The following is a 13,235-nucleotide window of genomic DNA, read 5'->3' on the forward strand; positions in this document are numbered from 1 at the left end:
CCATAGGGTTTCTTGCTTTTTTTCATGCTGTTCTCACTTTTCCATCTCATCTGTCAGTGAGGTTTCCTATATGTCAGCAAAGAAATTGATTGCTGGTGGCCAGAGTCCAGATTTCAAATTCTCCTTTCCCTTTGTGAGTGGTATTCAAACTGTGATCATTTGGGGGGAGCAAGATATGCATGCAATACTTCAAATGGGACTATGGACTCCCTGCTGCACGTCTTCTGCACCCTGCTTCAGCAGTGACACTCTCAAGGACTGCAGTTGCTAGATGACTCTCAGGATGAAAGTCTCTAGAGTTAAGGAAAGGGCTGAAACTATGTTGCATCTTACCAGTAGAGATCAAACTGAATCGACATGTTGAACTTCCAGAGCAAAGCCCTTCCTTTTTCACCTTTCCTTTTTCTGCCATGAAGAGTGACCCAGAAATGTTCCTCTTGCTCATTACCCATCAGTTGTTGTCCCTCTTACAGGAACAACACAGTGAGAAACCAACAGAAAGTCTGGGCATTTCATTGCAAAAATTTCTGCTGTGATGTGTGAATTAGGGAAGAATGGAAGTCCTTAGCGGATGCACTTGTGCACTGTTCTAATGCTGTGTTTGATGAGAGAGAGGTCTGGTGATAAAGAGGAAGTGGGATCTAAAAAATGTCTGCTTTTTGATTTAATTATTTACATTTTCAGAGTTGAAGAAATACAAGAGATATGAAGTTTTAATGACAGCATATAATGTAATCGGTGAAAGCCCTACCAGCACACCAGTGGAAGTGTTTGTGGGAGAAGCAGGTAGGTAGAAGGAAAATGGATTTTTCTAAAAGTACCAACATGTTTTAATATTCTTCAGGTACTGGGAAAGGGCTGATTTAAAAAATCTTCCAAGAATCGTGATCCCTAACACATTCTGTAGCGTCCTCTCCTGGAAGAGGTTAGTTGGCACTGAGAGTCTCTTGCTATTTGAAAGCTAGTCCATCTACAAGCTTAGAATATGTGAAGAAAGTGTATTTAAAGGAAAGAAGAGAAAATATTCTTGCAGTTTCAGAAGGATGACTGCTTATACCAAATTAGCTTGAGGGAAAAATTGACTCAAGTTAAAGAAGTAAAAAGTAGAGCATAGGAAAGCCACAAGGGAAAAGAAACAAAACTGAAAACCAAGGGAGACTTGGAAAGCTGGTTCTTTTATTTTATAGTTCTCTGAGTAGAGACAGTGTCTGTGCATCACATCTTGCTCTATTTTTATGCTGTTGAAGTCAAGAACACATTGTGTTCAGTTTAATGTTAGTTTTGGAGCCACAAATCACTTGGCAGTATTGTCAAGAAAATGCAGACTCTTCTACCCCTGCATCCAGCCTCTCCTCAGAAGAAGTTGAGCTGCTGGGACACTATTCTTGCCATTATTTATTGTGGATGTAGTGCATGAATCCAGGTTGTATTTATGAAGTGTAACTTGCTGATCAATTTAAAATCCCTGCACTGGAAGGCTGGAAGGAGAAATCAGGAGAAGATAGTTAACTAGGTGCTGCTTTGAATGCTTTGTGAAACAGGTGATTTTGCACAGTCCACATAACCTGGAGCTGACTTTGTTCTCAGTATCTCTTTTTGAGAAGCGCAGGATTAGAATAGCTGATGGCTTCCTGGCAGCAACGATATGCCTCTGCCGTATTTCTGGTGGCCCCAACTGGAGAAAGGCTGGTGCTGAAATACTTGTTATTTGTAGTATCAATAACTGTAGCAACTTCTTTTAGAGCTCAAAATAAGAATAGCGACACAAACCCTCCTGCTGACCAGTCTACTGGCCTGAACAAATCTGGTTTTACTTTGGTCTCCTATTTCAAGGCTAAAATGAAGTTTGTTTTCAAGCTTAGTGCTAATTCATTTTATTAGTTTTCGTTATATACCCTGTTGCTCTAAACTAGGAAGAGCCTATTTTTTAAAACTCTGTTTCAACTTTTCACGGTGCAGCGTTCACTATCTTTTTTATGAAGAAGTCATAAATTAATCAGAGCAGCATGATTCTTGAGAAACAGTTGGCAATATTTACATTTCTTTTCTAGTTTGCTATTGCTGCAACTTCTTCCTGTAACAACTGCAAAGAAATCCCCAAGTGGACCAAACGTATCTGCCTTCAAAATGCATTTTTATTTCAGAACTAAATATCTCACTGCTGCAAATGGAGCCAGCAAAGACATTTATATACATGTACACAGCAAATAAATTCAGCTGGGGAAACAAGAAAATGTTGTTGTATCATGTCTTTAAACCCCACAGCCCAAATCTTCCTTATCATAATTCAGACAAGGAGCAGGGGAATACAAGGGAGCAAACTCGGGAGAGAACTTTGGGCCTCTTCAGTCTAGGGGAGAGAAGCCTGAGGGGGGATCTTACCAATGTGTACAAGTAGCTGAAGGCAGAGTTTCAAGGGGACGGGGACAAACTCTTTTCACTTGTCCCGTGTTACAGGACAAGAGGCAATGGGCAGAAACTGAAGCACAGGAAGTTCTGCCTGAACGTGAGGGGGAATTTCTTCCCTGTGAGAGTGACGGAGCACTGGACCAGGCTGCCCAGAGAGGTTGTGGAGTCTCCTTCTCTGGAGATAGTCAAGGCCCACCTGGATGCAGCCCTGTCTGCCATGCTCTAGGTGACCCTGCTGAGCAGGGGGGTTGGACTGGATGATCTCCAGAGGTCCCTTCCAACCTTGCTGATTCTGTGAACTGGGAGTTCTTCTTTCATTGGCAGCCAAGTCTGGCATTTCTCAAGTTGTAGCATGACTCAGAAGGTTTTTTCAGAGATTGTGGATTTAACTGTGTTTAGGGACAATCCAGGTTCATGCTGCAGAAAAGATGAATGTAGGATCTTTCTGCAAATTTCCACACTAGTTGTGTGAAGTTGTTATGCTTTGTTATATAACTGTAGCTTTTACCTCCAGAACTGGCTGTGTTTTAGACCCTGAGTAAAGGGATTGGAGCTGGTATTGCAATCTAAGTTTTTAAATTAATTTGTGACACCTTTGAGTTAACGTGCTGTGGAAATACAAGGTTTTTTGTTATTGTTTACTTGATATTCTTACCCATGGTAAAGGCAGTTAAGTGGCAAGCTGAAAAAAATGGGTCCACTTAGCTTCGGTAATGGGACACTCAAGTAAAAGGTAGAGAAAACCTTCTGAATAAGCAAAAATGATTACAACATGGTCATAGCACTGCTAGGGAAAAATACCACTGAACCCAAGGTGACTGACAGAGACCAGTCCCAAATCTGAAGGTCCCAAATAATTTACTTCCAAGTAGTGTTAAATGATGTTTTGTTCTGCTGCGGGGGTTGTGGTAATTCTGGTAGGTCTGAAGAGATTCCTCTGTTGTAAAAGAGAATATACAGCATGTGCCTTTGGGGGAATGTGCTCTTTGCAAGCGAGATTCCAGGAGGTCCAGGTGGGTGTTGTCTCCTACAGCATGGGGGACAGTAAAATGGTAATAGCTGATGTGCTGTCCAGAATGAGTGCACTAAAACACCCAGCTTCTACATCTGGTGCAGCAAGATCAATTGTGCAGAAGGAGAAATATCTGTAAATCTTCCCTCTTCTCTTGTGCTTTCCCCTGTTAGATTTGAAGCTTTTCCTATCATTGTATCTGGATTTTTAAGCTTAAGCTTTTTTTAAAGAATATGGCATTAAAAAATTTTCCCGCTCTCTTGCAAATCGAACAAAAAGACCCAGACCAGGGAGTTTCTCTGAGCTCCTGGAAAGCAGCTTGGCCCTATCCATCCTGTGTCTTCCTTGGGTAGTGCTGGTGCTCTGCTCCCTTTGGCTGAGGGGCAGGGAGAGATTTTGAGATCTCTGAGGGAACTACCTGCTGGCAGACAACGTGCCAGGCACAAACAACTGGACTGTGCGTCCTGATTTCCTTGGCGAGTGAAGGGGCAAGGTGCGAGTGGTTCGTTTCTTTTGGCTCTGGCTGGAGCAAAGCTTTTTCTCTTTTCAGTGGTGTTCTCCCGTAAGATCAAAGGGCCTGGCGAAGGCTCTGCTTTGAGTTCTGTCTGGATGCTTGCAAACCCCATGGATCCGGATAGCAGTTATTCCCCAGGCCGGGACTCTCTGGGGAACGTGCGAGATAGAGACGTGCTCTGTGCCGGGGAGGCAGCTCTGTCATTCCTCTCTGAGCAGTGGTAAGCTGGGGTTGTCACCCCTACCTGCCTCCTCGGCAGACTGGAAGATCCGTGTAATGCTGCCTGTCTCGATCTGGCCGCAGCTCTGCCCTGCTCATTAACGAACCATGTGCATCTCCTGACGAATGACAGAAAAATTGAAAGCCACCGCTTGCAGAAATTAAGAAGGGAGTCACAGCCCCTTCAGCAAGCCCTCTACTCGCCTTGTTAATTCATTTAACAGTTCGGCTGTCAGGGAATGCTGCTTTGATTGGAAAGGCAGGGAGCGTTCAGTGAGAGTCGGGATACTGATATTCATCCCGGTCCTAAATGCAGCTGCTGCCAGAGGTGCTGTTCTGCTTGACTGAAATTAGGACTGTGTTAGAGCCGCTACTATATCAAGAGCATTATTCTACTGGGTTGCTGTCATTATGGGATCGTGTGGTTGGCTCCAGAGTTCAGGAGACTCTGCTACCTGCATTTTAATTAAACAGAAATCACAGGTTTGGGGCAGGCGTGCTTCACCTAATTTCAGAAGGTGAATAAAATGGGAGACGGTAATACAAATCCTGTGCTAACGAGCCTACAGTCTCCGGTGCTTCTCCCGTATGCTGCAAAGCTGTTCTGGATGAAAAATAATGGAATTCATAATTTCTTCCAGTGGCTGCTAGAGGAGGGAGCGTGTATGGGAAGAGGAGGGAACAGAATGGGGGAAGTGTACCGAGAGACGCTTGCCTTCAAACAGGTGATAAATCTATTTGCATGAAGAGGGGAGTGATAAGTGGCATTATAACCGATGATGACATTGGTGACCTTCAGAATTCACAAGAACTGGAGAGGCTGAGGGTTTTTTTATTATTTTGTTCTTTTTAATAATAATCTCTCAGAGCTGCTACTGTAAAGGGAAGGGAGGGAGCAAAGAGCTAGGAGACAGAGATCCACTTCTTAGAAGTCCTGCACTGAAATGCTGCGCTGGATGCTAACATCATCTGTTGGAAAAGCAGGTTTCCTGTCTGTCTCACTTTCATCAAAGCAAAACTGTAGGTTAGACAGCAGCAGGAGTGGGACAGAGGGATGATTGCTCTCTCTTCTCTGTCCCTCTTCAAAAACTTGAATTTATCCCTTGCTGCAAAGGTTGCAGAAGCCAAAACAAGTACCCTCGTTCTCATTGTTTTCTGCAGTTATTTTCATCTACCCTCCTGCCTGCTGCACCACAGGTGCAGTTCCCAGACACATCTCTTTTGCCAGAAGCTGCCTGCTCACCTGCACCTGAAGGGTAGGTGGGAGGCTCTGCTCTGCCAGTCTCATCAGGAGGAGCACTCAGAGTTGCCTTGATGTCTGCAGCATTTTGCAGGCAAGGAGTAGAACCCACCCGGAAAGCTCCAAGCCCAAAAATAGCAATTTAGAGCTAAGAGAAAAAGAGCTAAACACCTGCATGTGGAAGGAGAAGTCATGCTAAGAAAAAAGGAGCAAGTAGTAGACTTACAAGGAAGCAAAGACTTGATTCTAGACATAGGGCTTCTCTTTATGAGCCACTTGTAGCATAGTGTTCTTGTCCCTTCTTAGCTGGATATTTGTGCTCAGGTAATGCCTCTTGGTCTCTCCTGCTAATGCCAGAGAAGGTTGTCCAGTAAGGCTGTTTTATCCTTCACTGTTTTCTTCTCTTTATGCAGGCCTTGTTCTTTTCATGTGTTCCTCCAAAATACCCTACATGGTATCATCTCCCTTTTCTAGGTCACTTTCTGGAGAAGGGAGTCCCTTGGCACCACCTTGAGCGCCCCTGTCTTTAATAACTTAGAAGCTTTGTCTCCTTCTCTACCCAGAAAGTAGCTGAGAAGATGCCGTAGAGAGAAGTCCCCTGTGCCTCCTTGTTAACAACCTACAAGGGGAATGACACCATTTCAACACATTAGAGTTGGCAGCTTCAGTCAGCCTACTGTGGCCCCTGTGGCTGTTTTCTCCTATCTGTTTGGGACACGTGTGTGGTGTCTCTCAGAGACTGACTGTGCGTATGCAGATAGGGAGTGTGTTGCTGCTGGCACCGCTAGGAGAACTGGTTGGGCATTTCCATCCCAGACTCCACTGGCAGAGGGAAGAGGAGGATTATCTTGGCCATTTCACATTGCAGTAGTCTAAAACCTGTCAACCCGCTGACAGTATCTTCCCTTGATAAACAAGAGAGGATAGGGGGGAGCTGTTGGAAAGTAGTTTATATTAAAGATATTAGATTATTGGTTTAATTTGCTCAAACTTTAAACAAAGTGCTTGACCTTCCGTGGCACTTTAAAAGCACTGAGCCTTTGAAATCTTAAGAGATATTTACATGTTGATTATTGACTTCTGAACATCAGGAAAAAGCTGTTTTGGGGTGGGGGTGGGGATTACAGGGTATGTTTGAAACACTGATTTCCCATTTTTCCTTGCCTTTAAGGCTGAAGGACCTGCAGAGTTGTTTCAGCATCATGTTCAGTTGTGAGTTACCTTTACCCAGCCCTTAACTGGGAGTGCTGTTCGGCAGGAGCGACTCTGGCTTTTTGTCCTGCCCCCAGCACCTTTCTCCTGTATCAAGGAGAGGTTCTCAGATGAGCTTGGACTTCAAGATCCAAGCCATGGTCTCCAACACTGTGCCAAAAGAGCAGAGTAAGATGAGAGCAGAGCAAGGGAAGAAAACTGTAGCAAAAATGGAGGATAAAAAAAGAAGAATGAAGAGACATTTCCTGTTTGGACTGGGAAAGAAACATTTCTTCCGTTTCTCTTGCCTTACTGGAAACTGTTAGGAGTATAACCCCTGTATCCCAACAGCCTTCCATTCCTGAAAGTAGCATCAACCGCTGGATAGATCCTGTCAGTATTTCTTGGTGGATTTTAAGCTCATCCAGAGTCACTCTATACATGGTTTTCACTTGGGGCTTGTCTACAGCAAGCCCAAATTGGATTTGCTGTTCCCATCAATGCAGCTCCACTGGTGGTAATAGCAGTATAGAATAGCACTCAGCTACATTATCTAATCCAGCAGGACTGTGACAGGACAGTAAAAAATAATAACAAAAATGTGCCTACATTAGAGCATTAGTCACTACTTGTTACTGGTGGAGCTGCTCTGCTGGGGAACTATGGATATGAGTTCTCTGCATAAATCTTAGCTCCCTTTCCTGCTCAAACTGGCTACTTTTTAAGGGTAGCTTTAGGTTCTTAATCTGTGATGAGCACAGAGATTTTCATAATTAAACCTCCGAATCTGTTAACTTAGTTTAGTAGCTGATGTTGTAACGGTAAGGCAGAATGAAACCATGCCAGTCTGAGTCTGTGGAAGAAATGTCCTTAATGTCAACATGTCAAAAAGACATCCCTGCAGCTCTCTGGAGACTGAAATCTAATGTCAAGACAGAAGGAGGCAAAGTCTAAGTGCAAGTCGTATTGCTGTCAAAGCAAGTTATTCTACCTATAGGAAAAGGAATTTTAAGAGAATGCACTGGAACATAGTGTCCGGATTGAGATGTAGATTTGACATCTCGAATCCTCCATTGACAGTCCAGAAGCTCCCTAAAATGATTTGCAATGTTTTCATACTGCAAGTAAAAGCTGAATATGCGCCTTATTAACGGCTCATTAAGTTATTAATATTGGTCATAAGCAGCCTTTGGTACAGCACAATGTTTTATATAGTGCAGCAGCTCCTCTTTAGCTCTGGTCTAATTGCCTCTTTTTATCAGGCCTCTGCATAAGAAAGATGTTTCTGTCCATGCAAAAATATAATCAGCTTCTGATCAACAGAGGTTGCTTCTCTCTTCGGCTGTTAGTGCTAGCGCAGGTGGTGTTGAACTGCGATTGCCATGCGATACTTGCCCAGATGATGAACTTCCTTCTCACAAACCCAACAATCTGATGTTAGTTTTAAACGCTGACTTGAGCCCTAGACAGAGATGCTGTCCGTGCTCAAAATTATCAGCAAAGCTCCTGTCTTTGCTGTGTAGCTGGTGCAAGCGGTAGTGGGAGCGCTAGGACAAATTGGCTGTTAGCGGTTCTGCAGCTATGTTATATGGCCTGTGAAGAACTAAGCGCAGGGACATCCGTGCACAGGACACAGAGGGCAGAGGGACGAGCAGCGCGATCGTGTGTGCAAAGCCTTACTGAACTAACAGCAGAGCAACTCCATTAAACGGAAAGGAATTAACCTTCCTTTAAAATACATGAGCAATTGCTATTAAAGTAAAATGGACCATAAATTACACTGGTAAAGAAGTGAGAAAGCCCCTGGCTGATAATTCATATTCCAGTAGACACAGACTGGAGTTTGAGTATTTTTGACTAAAGAGTTCTATTTGCAGCCAGACTTTTTTTTCTTTAATTGTGTTGTCCTGCTCTGCTTGTATTCATTCATCCTGGTGTACAGGAGCAAAGAGTTATGAGATCTTTCATCTGGGTCTCCACTCCCGTGGCTTTGCCTCCTCTGTATGGCTTCGCTGTTGACCCAACTGTAGAGAAACACAGTTGGTTTTCTTTTCTGACATCTGTTTGCTGTATCCATCATCAGCCAGAGAGCTGAAGGCATTTCAGGTTGCCCTTTGCAGATTGAAAGCAAAAAAGTTGCCATTTTTTTGTGAAAGTATAAGTTAGCAATATTCTAAAATATTATGGGCATAGCAATCCAGACATCCAGGATGAAATCAGGGTATAGGAGCACAGTGATGAACTGAACTCGGGAAATCTATGATTAAAAAATAAACAAAGATTTCTCATTCAGAATCTAGAAGATGTAAATTTTTGTCTGTCTCTCTCCAGGACCACAAGATCACAGTCCTCTGTAGACTCCCTGGGGTTCCTTGACCATGGCAATTTGTAAATCCTAAATTAATTCCTCATGGGGGTGGGCTACCTGACTTGCTTCAAAAGCTACAGAGAAAGGTTATCTCAGTGGCGGGTCTCACCTGCTCAGTTTGACTTTTTTTCATATAGATTTGAACTTCTGGTATGTGGCAAATCCAGAGGAGATCCACCCTAATTATCTGATACGTGTCTTTTGACTTTAGTGGAGTGTGAGGAACTGTCGGTGCTCATACAAGCTTTAGTAGCTGCTGCTGTTATTGTTAGTGAACATTAAGTGGGTGCTTTTGACTGCTGACATTGTGCTATTATGATATTAGAGTGGGGGACTAGCAAGTTATAATGAGAGGAACAAGACTGTAAATTGAGGAGGAGGAGTCGTGGGAACCAGGGCACCTGGGGAGATGGGCTGAAGTAGGTAATTTTGACTCAGCGTAATGGATAACTGTTTTCAGAGAATTGAGAATGGCACTTTCCCCCATGGTGCTATTCCCACTCCTCCTGGTGTAAGCGAGAGAGGAGTCAGGTGGGCGCTCAGCCGTTCTTTGCCGTCTCTTGCATACTTGAACAACCCTCAGTGCGTCCTGGGGGGCGAATCCTGCACTCGTCAGAGCTGACACTGCTCTCAGTTACACAACTTTCACACTGGTTTAGCTCCACTAGCTTTAGTGGAGCCAGCCCTGATTTACCTCGATGTAAGCGAGAGGGGATTTGAGCTCGTGGATTTAAGCCTGTGTGTTTGTTTGCGCATACCTAATGCTTGTCAAACTCTTGCTGCTCCTGCTCGCGGTCCGACTCTGCTGACGGACGGGCTGCCTGCCTGGGTGGGAACACATCCTCATCGACACATAAGAAACAGAAAAAAGCTCTTACTATTTTCCCCCTTCCTATTTTAACCACCTGTGTGCCCTTTCCAGATGTGGTCTGATAATTCTCTAAGGGCTTCTGTTTTGGACAGGACATTCCCAGGCACTTGATGGATAGTCTCTGTATCCGAAGTAATAGCCTATTTAAGGTTTTTATTAGGTAGGTAGAACTGTGGGCTTCAGCAGCAGGAAAGTGTCTGGGTTTTGTTTGCAGGCTGTAGCTGTTCTGCAGTACGACTCTGGGAGGCATCCAGGCCTTGCTTGTAGGCATTGTAATGCAAACCTGGTGACTTTTCTGCGTCATTCAGATCGTAGCTGCCCCGTGAAAATCCTGGATTGCACATGGCTCATTGGGAAATCTGAAACCTGTACTCAAAGATTAGTAATCACAGCAACAATGTTTTCATCATTGCTAGAAGAGAAGGTGTGGGAGTGGGTGTGAATTGTTTCTGCTTGACTCACTTGCCATTTTATAAAGCGTCTTCATGAATAAGTCGTATCTGCAGAGGTTTCTTCCGAACACGATTGCCTCTTTGGTTTGAAAAAATGGCTTTGGCAAATAACCTCCTAGAGTCTAGGTCTATGGAAAGAATCCTCCATTTCTAGTCTTTGTTTCATTTCAGTGCTTTCTGATCTGCGTGATGAAGGTGGTCTGTCCCTGTTCACCCACACTTCTTCCTCCGCACGCCTCTCCAGAACACTGAGGATAAGTCTAAACAGTGCTGGGAAGCTTCCCCATGCTAAAGAGAGAGCCTGGGGCTGTTGCATTTGGCTGTCATTTCCAGCTGCTTTTATTTATGCTTTCTCATGTCTTTAATACCCTTAAAAACTGGATGCAGCAAAAATACTCTTCCACACCTGCTAGACTAAGTGCCGTATTGAGGGAGGAAGCTGTATCCATCTGTCTGGATAATATGACACAAAGTGAAGCAAGGGCAGGTGTGCTTGGCTCCCAGAAGCCCCATCCTGATAGCCCATTCGCTTTCTCCTGCTCATTCCTCCTTTTTCTGCCAGGTGGTTCTGCCTATCTTTCCAGTTTTGCTTTGATTACACTGTGCTCCCCCTTTCTCAGTGTTCGTGAGGGTCGGAGGGATACTGTTCGAGGTGGTCGTGTATCACCATCCATTGTAGACATCATCTCTTGTAGACTACAGAGTGTTACAATTTCTCTTACTCTGATCTATGCTATCATGTAAATCAACACATAGATTTCTCCCCTGAAGAACAGTAATTTCACAGTAAAAGCTGGCTTTTTGCAGCTGTTTTAGCTCCCCTACTAAGAGGTGGAGCTTCTCAAAGGTGGAGGAGAGCAGAGTGCTCATTTTCCGACACTTGCTTCAGGTTTCAAGGTGACTGTGAACCCGTCCAAGTTAACAACTGGCAGAGCACTGGTTTTTGGTGCCCATTGGTGATGCCTGAGTAAGAGTGTAAGAGCACCGGTCAGGTCAAATGTTAGCAACGGGAATTGTGCTGGAGGGGTTAAGGATGTCAATATGTATCCTCTGTGGGTAGATCTCCTGTCTTGTTGCATCTGAAGTAGATCTAAGTGATACCAGAAGTTGCAGTACTTAAGAAAAGAAAAGAAAAAAGGTACTTTCATCATAAAATTAAGTACTTTCATCACAAAATGTAGCCTATCTTAAAACAGCTAGAAATTGGTGGGAAACATCTTTTACATTCTAAATATAGCTTGTACAGCTTTGTCACAGCGGAAGGCTGCTTCACAGTAGCTGTTTCTGAAGCATAGTTAACTAATTGTTATTGAATTCATCAGCGTAGTTCACACAGCATTCCTGATGGCATCCAGAGGTAATGCTGCACGGAGACCGAGTTGGTTCCTCCCACCTCCCTTTCACAGACACTGTAAGGACATGACCAATAAGCACAGAACATTTCTCCCTCGTGCAACTTTTCCTTCATGGGAGGAGCGACTGTAAACATCTGCAGAGAAACTTCCTTGTACATTCTCGGCAGATACCATCCTTGCATTTCTTCTCTGAGCCAATAATGCAAGAAAGACTCTTGTTTTTGTTTTACCCACCCTGCTAATCAGCGTAGTCTTGCTGTTTCATCTAGTGACCTTCTCCCTGTTTTGTCATGGTTCTTTTTTATGATCCACTTAACTATTGCTTATCTATGACATAACTTGAGGGCGGCTGCTGCAAAGCGAGAGGAACAGTCAGTTCTCCATGTGCACTGTAGAGCTTAAATGCGGAAAAGAAAATGCATTAAGAAAAAATGTAACCTAAGATTTTATGAGTGGAAAGAGCGTTGTGCTGGCCGAATTTGCATGGGGATGGTTGAGGGGGGTCTGGAAAGAGATTTGTGATCAAGAGTACAGAAAGATCTACGCAGCAGAGCTGGTCCTGGGGTGACAGGAGGATGGCTTGTTTGGCCCCTCCCAAAATCTTTTCCAACCCTGTTTTTCCATGACTGTACGTGCCTGGTGTAAGCTTTCGATGAGCTGTGTATGCAGGCTTTAACTGTTAGCACAAGCTAAATGGGATATTACTGTGTCTTCGCTGTTGTCCTTAGTGACTAGGTAGATAAGATTACTGCTGATACACGGAACGTGCTGCAACCACCTCTCCGTTATAACGTGTAGCCATACAGATTGGAGGCTTTTTAGGCCTGGAGCTGTCTCTTTGTTCTGTGTTTATGCAATACATTGTGCAGTGAGATTCTGGCCTCTAGGTGCTAACACCAAAATGCAAATATATTGATTACTAGGGAATGAAAGTAGGCTTGTTCACAAAACTGTGCTTTGATGAGCTGGAGGGAAAATGCTTGCTAGATAGAAAAGGATCAGATGTCTTTACAAAACAGAAATTTGCTTGGATTGTTTGAAACTGTGGGATTGAGCTGATGCACAGCAAATTTTCAGTCTCATCCACCACAGCTTTCTCCTCGTTTTTATCTACACGTTTGTTTAAATGACTTGAGTATCAGGCACCTTGTGCTTGACTTGTCTCTAAATTTCCTGACATAATACTGGGAAAAGCAGTAGAGGTGAACTCCTTGGCTCCCCAGAAATTTGAGCAGATGTAACAGCAGCAAGGAATATTTCATAAATGCATTTATTAAGTTTAGACGATGAATCACAAGGATTTGTAGGCTACCTGTGCTATGGAGCGTGGTAGGAACTGTCACTAAGAAAAGGAATGGAAGCACGACGGCACCTCCGCCTTGATGAAGAGTTGTCAGTGCCACACAGCCCAAGAGCAAATGTCCCAGCAAGTGGCAGGAAAAGCTAAGTGAACCTTCTGCGATACAAGGAGCTCTGGTGCAGGCTGGCCCCTAGGGATTTTAAGCACCTTCTCTTCTAAAGGTTATAGGCATTTGCAAGCTTAGATTGGCTGCAGCATGAGCAGAGGCTGTTCAGCGTGGCTGAAAAATCAGGGCAGCGATATG

General features: G+C 44.0%; 1 protein-coding gene across 3 annotated transcripts in view; it reads left to right on the forward strand.

Moving 5' to 3' along the window:
• Positions 1–13,235, forward strand: part of SDK1 (sidekick cell adhesion molecule 1) — a 409,478-nt gene that overhangs the window by 360,635 nt on the left and 35,608 nt on the right. For all 3 annotated transcript variants that reach the window (XM_062587900.1, XM_062587901.1, XM_062587902.1), the window contains one exon: positions 685–786. In XM_062587900.1, coding sequence (XP_062443884.1) covers positions 685–786 — 102 coding nt within the window. The remainder of the gene's footprint in view (positions 1–684; positions 787–13,235) is intronic.

This window comes from Rhea pennata, chromosome 15, assembly GCF_028389875.1.
Source record: "Rhea pennata isolate bPtePen1 chromosome 15, bPtePen1.pri, whole genome shotgun sequence".
NCBI lineage: Eukaryota > Metazoa > Chordata > Aves > Rheiformes > Rheidae > Rhea > Rhea pennata.